Source organism: Zootoca vivipara, chromosome 2 (assembly GCF_963506605.1).
Source record: "Zootoca vivipara chromosome 2, rZooViv1.1, whole genome shotgun sequence".
In the NCBI taxonomy this organism is placed as follows: Eukaryota; Metazoa; Chordata; class Lepidosauria; order Squamata; family Lacertidae; genus Zootoca; species Zootoca vivipara.
In genome coordinates, this window is record NC_083277.1 from 6737162 (window position 1) to 6746691 (window position 9530).

General features: G+C 45.6%; 1 protein-coding gene across 1 annotated transcript; it reads left to right on the plus strand.

Annotated features, from left to right (window-relative positions):
- Nucleotides 1-349: 349 nt before the first annotated feature.
- LOC132591375 (zinc finger protein RFP-like) lies at nucleotides 350-9274 on the plus strand. The gene is made up of 2 exons (XM_060269821.1): nucleotides 350-997; nucleotides 8930-9274. Exons 1-2 carry the CDS (start codon nucleotides 545-547, stop codon nucleotides 9170-9172), a joined length of 696 nt encoding a protein of 231 aa, XP_060125804.1. The 5' UTR covers nucleotides 350-544; the 3' UTR covers nucleotides 9173-9274.
- The last annotated feature ends 256 nt before the right edge of the window (nucleotides 9275-9530 follow it).

Below are 9530 nucleotides of genomic sequence, written 5' to 3' on the forward strand. Positions count from 1 at the left end.
GTAGCTGTCTCTGGGAATTGGCTGGCAAAGCCTCTTCTGTCTCAAGGGGGCCTGGTTGGTGGCTGTCCCCTGAGACGGCATCTGAAACACAGGGAGGAAGCCCTAAGCCAAAGTCCCTTATCCACATCCTAGTTCCCCTTGTGCCAAAGATGGCTCAGAAAGTTGACATGCTTGTGGGGGCAAACGACCGCCAGCGCTGAGCACCCCTGCTAGCGAGATTCCCACAGGCTGCCAGTCAGCTCCTGGGCCAAGTTCAAGGTCCCATATACCCCAAGACCAGGTTACTTGAGAGAGGTAGGAAACCTATGAATGAAAATGTTGCAGTATGTGTGTGTTTGTGTGTAATCAAAAGCATGGGAAGCAATCAAGAAGCATTCGCTGCTACTTGAGAAAACATTCAGCAACTGCAAAGACCTGGAGACACGTTGTTGTTTTTTTACAATAAATATCACATGATCACTGAGTCATTTCCAGGAAAGGAAACACCCAGTGGCTGAAAACTGAGAGAGCAAAACCTAACTCGGGGATTTGGCGCGAGGGAGCCATGGCTGCTTCTGGGGGTCACATCCAGCGTCTCCTTGATGAAGCCACATGCTCCATCTGCCTAGATTATTTCAAGGATCCAGTGACCATCGCAGAGTGTGGGCACAACTTCTGCCGATCCTGCCTGATCCAGTACTGGGGGGAATCGAAGGCAGAGGCTTCCTGCCCTCAATGCAGACGAAGAGTCCAGAGAAGGGGTCTCATCCCCAACCGGCAACTGGCTAACATGGTAGAAATAGCCCAGAATCTCAGCCTTCAAGAGGGGAGAGAAGAAGGAGGGGGGAAAGGGAGAATGTGCGAAGAGGGAAAGGGAGAAGGAGGGAAAGGGAGAGTCTGCGAGAAACACCAGAAACACCGGGAGCCCCTGAAACTCTTTTGTGTGGTTTGTGACAGATCAAAGGAGCACAAACACCACGAGGTGATTCCTCTAGAGGAAGCTTTCGAGGAATACAAGGTAGGAGATCCCTGGATCTTGAGGGGGGCGGGGAATAGCTGTGGATTCTTCCTGGGAGGTTTTATTTTTAATTCTCAGGTCCAAAGTAGGCATGGCGTGATTTGGTGGTGCTTTATTATGTAAAAAGCAGCCAAGGGTTGGATCCTGCCTCACCCCTTCTTCCTGGGGGCTCCTTTGTGGATGGAGTTGAAGTACCGTGTTTCTCATATTATAAGACATGTCTTATATTTATTTTTTCCTCAAAAAAACACATTATGGCTTATTTTCAAGGGATGTCTTATTTTTTTCCTCCTCCTCCTGCCGCGGCCGGCATTGCTGCTGCGCCTATCACTATGTCTTATTTTCGGGGTATGGCTTATATTCCTTGAATGCTTAAAAATCCTGCTATGGCTTATTTTATGGGTATGTCTTAAAATATGAGAAACAGGGTATTTCTCTCTGCCAGGGGGACAAGGGGATCTTGAAATACTAGCAGCAGCTTCCAATATCGGAACTGGGACCTTGGTCGGGAGAGAAAGGATTAACCTCGTCCACATCTCCCAGCAAGGTTGCTTTGTACATATTTAGAACTGTACGAATGGAAATTGCACATACACAACTAAGTACATGTCTCCTTTTGCTACCAGGATGCCTCCTCAATGCACGGCAAAGTAGAGAGCAGCCAGGGATCAGATGGGGAGGGGGGGAGGGGCGGCGGGGTGGACATGGAGGGGCGGACTGTTAGCCAGGAATTGACCAGAAGGTCAATTTAAATGCCTTTTTATCCCTTTTAAAATAATTCACTTGTTCTACTGTTGTTGTTTAGTCGTTTAGTCATGTCCAACCCTTCATGACCCCATGGACCAGAGCACAAAAAATACTTCTGTGCCATGCAATGTCAACAATGCCACAAAATAGTAATGATAATGAAATGAAGCTGGCCCCTTTGAACTTGCGGGATGACCAGACAGTAATCTTTCTGAAGGAGCTGCTTGGGCGGATTCCGGCCACAGCAAGAACTTCTTTGGCCCAGAAACGGAAGAAAGTGCAGCACTTAAATCTCCCCTGGTGGCACAAGCACATGTGGGCTCTGGCTACTGCAGAGAAGATAACTGACAAATAGCAGAAAACCTGAGTTGCCATTTGGCCCAATTAAGCAGCAAAGCAGTGATGTTAAGAGGAAGGGTGGAGAAGCCCTAGGCTTGCAGAAGAGGGGTTTGGAATGGGTGAAGTTTTGAGAAGCTCTGGTCTAACCCTGCATCTCTTGCCTCTTGGGCTGACCTCACTATCTCTTTGATGCTAGACTGATATATCCCAGGTTGGATGCTAGACTGATATATCCTCACCCCTTCTTCTTCCTCCTCCTCTTCCCATGCCTCCCTGGGACCTCAAAATGAGACGTCAGGTTGCCTTTGCAGACCTGGCTTGCCAGAACATCTTCTCCAGACTAGTTTGTTGCACTAGAAAACTTTCCCATCCCTGTGAAGAGACTTTGACATTGTTCCTTTTATAAAGGGACATAAGATTTTTAAGACATGAAAAAGAATAAAAATGAGAAATATAACCAGTTTGGACACAAGCTTGATTTCTGAGGCTTTTGGAAATACAATTGTTCGACTTCCTGCTCTGCTCTGTTCCCATGAAATCTGAGATAAACAGGATGACTGTAGCTATAACATCATCTGAAGGCCTTGACTTCCAGAAGGATCTTTTGGAACTGTGTTTGGACTTGAGAAATGAAGTGCAGCAAAATAACATATTGTTGCATAAGCTTGGAAATTAAACAAAGGGTCTGCCGGTTTCTCTTTAAGGTTTCCAGACTCAAAAGAGAGCAGGGCAATTAAAGGCACAGAAGTCCTGTCCTCTATTGAGTCTGGCAACCCTAGAGAAAAAGGATTAACCCCAACAGAGAGCGAAGTCATGCAAGAGGAACAACTGTGTAATGGAATTTGTTAAAAAAGGAGGAAGATATATGGAACATGGATCAGAACATCTGCCTGATCCAAGGAGTCACCAAAGAAGAACCAGCATGGAGTAATGTCCTCCCAGTGAGAGAGGGAGGGCAGGATCCATACTGGGGTCAGAATACAAAGGGAATAAAAACTGAGAAAGGGCTGGAGAAGGGAATTTTTGCTGGATGGTTTTGTACTACAGCATTTGAAGAAATGGGGAGACACCAGGGGGTGATTGAGGACGAATGGTGGGTAGACTGGGACAGGGCGGGAGTGGGGTGAGGGGTAGTAATGGGTGTAACTTTCTTGACTGATTTTGATGGTCTGAAACTGGAATGATTTATGGAACTCGCTGATGAATCTGGGAGAACCGGAGTTCAGGGGAAGGGGGGTTAAATTTGATATAATGGGTTTAAATGTTTATATGATATAAGAATTAATATGTAAATTTATGGAAAGTTCTTGGTAAAAATCTCTAGGATAATGGGAGAATGAGAAGATAAAGGAAGGGGAAATATTTTTTGATTGGGATAAATTGATTAATTATTGGTGGAGAATAGATGATACTTTTTAGAATAGGATATTTGAGTGTTAATGATAAAACGTGTTAGGTTAATTTAAGAGATAAGATGGAAACTGATTAATTGGATTATATAATGGACCCAGTGAGGGGGAATCGAAGAAGTCAACAATGTTAAGTAAACAACATAAGACTTGAGAAGTTTTTCTTTTTTATGTTGTATTTTTATTTTTTGTATTCTTTTTCTTTGTTCTATATTTTGTTCTGAGTTTTTGTTTGGTTTTTTGCGATTCTGTATCTGAAAAACGAATAAAAATTATTTGAAGAAAATTTTCCCATCCCAGTTCTCTAGTGGTTTTCAACCAGTGTACTGTGGCACCCTGGGGTGCCTTGAATGATGCTCAGGGGTGCCGCTGGAAACACTGGCCTCTGTCCCTCTTTCCTTCCTTCCCTCCTTGGATGCCATCTCTGCCTCCCAAAGGCTTGCACAGCAGCCCTGGCTAGAACCTCTGTAGGCGAATGGTGCCTCTGGGGCTGGCCAGGAGGTGTTGGCTGCCAGGAACTGAGGCAGCCGCAAAGTAAGCAAGCAAACTGGTGAGGGACCCTTGCTGTTGGGGATGGACAGACAAGCCCCAGGCCCCTGTGGGGCAGCGTGAGGAGGCACCTCTCTTTGGGGCAGCTCAGAGACCAAGAGGATGACTCTTAAGGAGAGGGGAGAGGAGGCTGAGAGAGCATTCCGCAAGGGAGGGTGTTCGAGAAAGGGTGAGGGGCTGCCAGCTCTGCAAGTGACCTAACTGGGCCCCTGAGCCCCACAGGGGTGCCGCAGAAACAGGGAGCTGTGGACCCTAAAAGGTTGAAAACCGCTGTACTTTTATTTCCTACAGTAAATTACTTTGCTATTATAGCAAGGCCACTGGACCCAAGAAGCCAGTATAATATTTATCTCCACTTTCTGTGTCTGTCAAACCTGAGTATTTCCTTTTCTCTTTAGGGAGAGATCTGTCGCCGCCTGGAGATTCTGAGGAAAGAGAGAGAGGAAATTCTGGCCTTTCAAGCAGACCTGGACAAGGAAAGCAAAGACCTCCTTGTAAGGGTCTCTATTGTTACTAGACAGGGAACAAGCACTTGAGACCTCCAGATATAGGGCAGTATATAATTTCAATGAAGAAGAAGAAGAAGAAGAAGAAGAAGAAGAAGAAGAAGAAGAAGAAGAAGAAGAAGAAGAAGAAGAAGAAGAAGAAGAAGAAGAAGAAGAAGAAGAAGAAGAAGAAGAAGATTGAGTCAGGACTGAGGAGGGATGGGGAAATCTGCCCATTTCAGCTTCTCCCCATTTCTCCTTTTTCCATATCATTCTGTTTATCAATTTATTATTATGAAAATGAATCAGATGTTAGGGTAGCTACCTACTTGTATAAATATTTTGATCTGTACTGTACCCTCATATAAATACATTTTTTGTGAATATTACCTGGCTGGGTCAAGCTTGAAAATATCAGAGGTGTGAATTTCAAAGCTCTGTTTTGGTCTCCATATTTTTTCAGCAATTGAGAATTAGGTAATTTCACCTTTGAATGCAGCTAAATTGAGTTTCTTTCCCATTGTCGTATATTATGTGAATAGCAGTCAAGGAGAAGCCTGAGGACTTGTGAGCTGAAAAGGTGGAAGCAATTCAATCCAAATCCTGATTTACCAGAAATATTACTAAAGAATTCATAGAATCATAGAGTTGGAAGAGACCACAAGGGCCATCCAGTCCAACCCCCTGCCAAGCAGGAAACACCATCAAAGCATTCTTGACATATGGCTGTCAAGCCTCTGCTTAAAGACCTCCAAAGAAGGAGACTCCACCACACTCCTTGGTAGCAAATTCCACTGCCGAACAGCTCTTACTGTCAGGAAGTTCTTCCTAATGTTTAGGTGGAATCTTCTTTCTTGAAGTTTGAATCCATTGCTCCGTGTCCGCTTCTCTGGAGCAGCAGAAAACAATCTTTCTCCCTCCATATGACATCCTTTCATATATTTGAACATGGCTATCATATCACCCCTTAACCTTCTCTTCTCCAGGCTAAACATACCCAGCTCCCTAAGCCGTTCCTCATAAGGTATTGTTTCCAGGCCTTTGACCATTTTGGTTGCCCTCTTCTGGACACGTTCCAGCTTGTCAGTATCCTTCTTGAACTGTGGTGCCCAGAACTGAACACAGTACTCCAGGTGAGGTCTGACCAGAGCAGAATACAGTGGTACTATTACTTCCCTAGATCTAGATGCTATACTCCTATTGATGCAGGCCAGAATTGCATTGGCTTTTTTAGCTGCTGCATCACACTGCTGACTCATGTCACGTCTGTGGTCTACCAAGACTCCTAGATCCTTTTCACATGTACTGCTCTCAAGCCAGGTGTCACCCATCCTGTATTTGTGCCTTTCATTTTTTTGCCCAAGTGTAGTACCTTACATTTCTCCTTGTTAAAATTCATCTAGTTTGCTTTGGCCCAGTTGTCTAATCTGTTAAGGTCATTTTGATGTGTGATCCTGTCCTCTGGGGTATTAGCCACCGCTCCCAATTTGGTGTCGTCTGCAAACTTGCTCAGGATGCCCTCAAGCCCATCATCCAAGTCATTGATAAAGATGTTGAATAAGACTGGGCCCAAGACAGAACCCTGTGGCACCCCACTAGTCACTACTCTCCAGGATGAGGAGGAACCATTGATGAGCACCCTTTGGGTTCGGTCAGTCAGCCAGTTACAAATCCACTGAATGGTAGCATTGTCTAGCCCGCATTTTACCAGCTTCTTTACAAGAATATCATGGGGCACCTTGTCAAAGGCCTTGCTGAAATCAAGATAGGCTACATCCACAGCGTTCTCTTCATCTACCAGGCTTGTAATTTTGTCAAAAAATGAGATCTGATTAGTCTGACATGATTTGTTTTTCAGAAACCCATGCTGACTTTTAGTGATCACAGAGTTTCTTTCTAGGTGCTCACAGACTGTTTGCTTAATGATCTGCTCTAGAATCTTTCCTGGTATTGATGTCAGGCTTACTGGGTGGTAATTGTTTGGGTCCTCTCTTTTCCCCTTTTTGAAAATAGGGACAACATTTGCCCTCCTCCAGTCTGCTGGAACTTCGCCTGTTCTCCAGGAATTTTCAAAGATTATTGCCAGTGGTTCTGAAATCACCTCTGCCAGTTCTTTTAATACTCTTGGATGTAGTTCATCTGGCCCTGGAGACTTGAATACATCTAAACTAGCCAAGTATTCTTGTACTACCTCCTTACTTATTCTGGGATGTGTTTCCCCTGCTGAATCATCTGCTCCATATTCTTCAGGTCGGGCATTGTTTTCTTTTTTGGAGAAGACTGAGGCAAAGAAGGCAGTGAGGAGTTCTGCCCTTTCACTGTCCCCTGTTTGCATTTCACCATCTTCTCCTCTAAGTGACCCCACTGTTTCCTTGTTCTTCCTTTTGCTACGGACATACCCATAAAAGCCCTTTTTGTTGCTTTTAACCTGTCTGGCGAGCCTGAGTTCATTCTGTGCTTTAGCTTTTCTGACTTTGTCCCAACACGTGCTGGCTATATGTTTGAATTCCTCTCTGGTGATTTCCCCTATTTTTCCATTTTTTTGTACATATCCCTTTTAAATCTTAACTCAGTTAAAAGTTCTTTAGATAGCCACCCTGGCTTCTTTAGGCACCTTCCATGTTTCCGTCTCATTGGTATTGCCTGAAGTTGTGCTTTTAATATCTCTCTTTTAACAAACTCCCAACCATCATGAACTCCCTTCCCTTTTAGTATTTCTGTCCATGGGATCTCACCCAGTGTTTCCCTAAGTTTTCTGAAGTCGGCTTTCCTAAAGTCCAGGATTTGAGTCTTAGTATGCTTGGTTGCTCCTTTCCGCTGAACAATAAACTCCAGAAGAGCATGATCACTCCCACCTAATGATCCTGCCACTTCTACCCCACTAACCAGGTCATCACTATTGGTTAGGACCAGATTTAAAATGGCTGATCCTCTTGTTGCTTCTCCCACTTTCTGGACAATGAAATGGTCTGCAAGGCCAGTGAGGAATCTGTTCGACCTTATGCTCTTGGCTGAGTTTGACATCCAACAAATATCAGGATAGTTGAAATCCCCCATTACTACTATCTCACCTCCTTTTGAATGCCTGGTCATCTGTTCCAGGAAGGCATCATCTGTGTCCTCAGTTTGGCTTGGGGGTCTATAGCAGGGGTCCCCAGACTTACCGCGCGGCGGGCCGGTGCCCGCCGCGCCGACCGCGCAGTGGGCCGGAGGGCGGGGGAGTGCGCGCCCATGCGCATGCGCACACGCACACGGGCGGGGAAAAAATCGCCGAAAATCGCTTGTGCGCATGCGTATGGGCCTCCCCCGACCCGGAAGTGCACCAGAAATGACCTCTTCCGGGTCGGGAGAGGCCCATACGCATGCGCACAAAGGATTTTCGGCGATTTTTTGCCGATTTTTTAGATCGTCGCTGCGCCGCGCGCCGTGAGAGCGGGCGGCGGCAGCGGGCGGCGGGGGTCGTCGCGGGCCGGATTGGAAGGCCGATTGGGCCGCATCCGGCCCGGGGGCCGTAGTTTGGGGACCCTGGTCTATAGTAAACTCCCACAATGAGATCACTGTTATTTTTCTCTCCCTTAATTTTGACCCAGATACTCTCAACTTGGCTTTGAAGTTTTAAATCCTGGATCTCTTCACAGGTATACACATCCCTGACATATAACGCTACTCCTCCTCCTCTCCTGTTTTGTCTATTTCTCTGAAATAGATTGTATCCCTCTTTCTACATTCCAATCATGAGACTCATCCCACCAGGTTTCAGTAATGCCTATTATGTCATATTTAGTTTGCTGTACCAAGAGCTCAAGTTCATCTTGTTTATTTCCCATGCTCTGTGCATTAGTATACAGACATTGAAGACCATTGATCATTCCCCCATGTTTAAAATATTTAAGGATATTTTCCTCCCACCACTAGGTCTGTGTGCTTTTTGCTCCATTTGGTCCTTGACATTTGGCTGATCATCTTCAGAACTTGATTCTAAATGTGCGCTCTTGTTCATTTTTAGGAAACTCTGGCCATTTTGAACCTTTAAATAAAATAGGGGAGCTATGGGGATGACCCCTGCACTTAGTCCTCCTCTTCCTCTGTTTCTGTTGCCTTCCTACACCTAAATGGCTCCAGTCTAAACTGAGGGGTTTGTTATGTCCATGAATATTCTCTGAACAACTTAGAACTCAGGTTATGCTATGCCCCAAAACATGCAGGGAACATCGGTGGCTAGGAAAATGCTCCTTGTTTCATGCAGTAGCCCTTTGCAAAATAGAAGTCAACAGAAACAGCATCGGAAAGGGCCTCCCCTCAAAATAAATGTTTACTTCTTTAGCCACTGGTGGTTTCATGTCTATGTGGAATTCTCATAATTCTGACCATCTTCCACACTCAGACCTCCTTTTTCCTTGCAGAAATTAACGGAAACGGAGAGGCTGAAGACTGTGGAGAACTTCAGACAACTGCACCAATTTTTGGAAGAACAAGAAAAACGTATGCTGAATCATATGGAAGAGGTGGAGAAGGAGATTGCAAGGAGAAGGGATGAGCAGCTGGCCAAACTCTCCAGGAAACTCTCCTCTCTTGAGAAGATCATCCAGGAGATGGAGGGAAAGGGTCAGCAGCCAGCGAGTGAACTCCTGCAGGTAAGACGGTGACAGGAACAGCCCAAGGCTCCAGGAAGAGGCTGCCTCAAATCCTTTCTGTGCCCCTTTCATGTATGCAAGGAGTGCAGGGGCTCAGTTGATGGAGCCTCTAGTCAGGTTTGTAACAGACAGGAAGACCCAAGAGACCTAGGATGCTTAACTCATCTGAATGCAGACTTCTGTCTCCTTGATTGAACAGGAGCTGATATTCTGCTCTTTGCTGATGATTTGTATCTGAATGCCTTCCCACTGGGCAATGCTGCCTTCCTGCCTGTGAGGGGCTTCATCAAGGATACATCCAGGCCTCCTTCCGACATGAGCCAGTCTCTTGACCAAGCTTCTCTTCCCGTTGCCTCCACAACTTCTGGGT

Excerpts from the sequence above, each read along its gene's own strand:
- LOC132591375 (XM_060269821.1), top strand. The coding sequence starts at position 545 with ATGGCTGCTTCTGGGGGTCACATCCAGCGTCTCCTTGATGAAGCCACA. Across the intron at positions 998-8,929 it reads AAGCTTTCGAGGAATACAAG|AAATTAACGGAAACGGAGAG; the intron begins GTAGGAGATCCC and ends TTTTCCTTGCAG.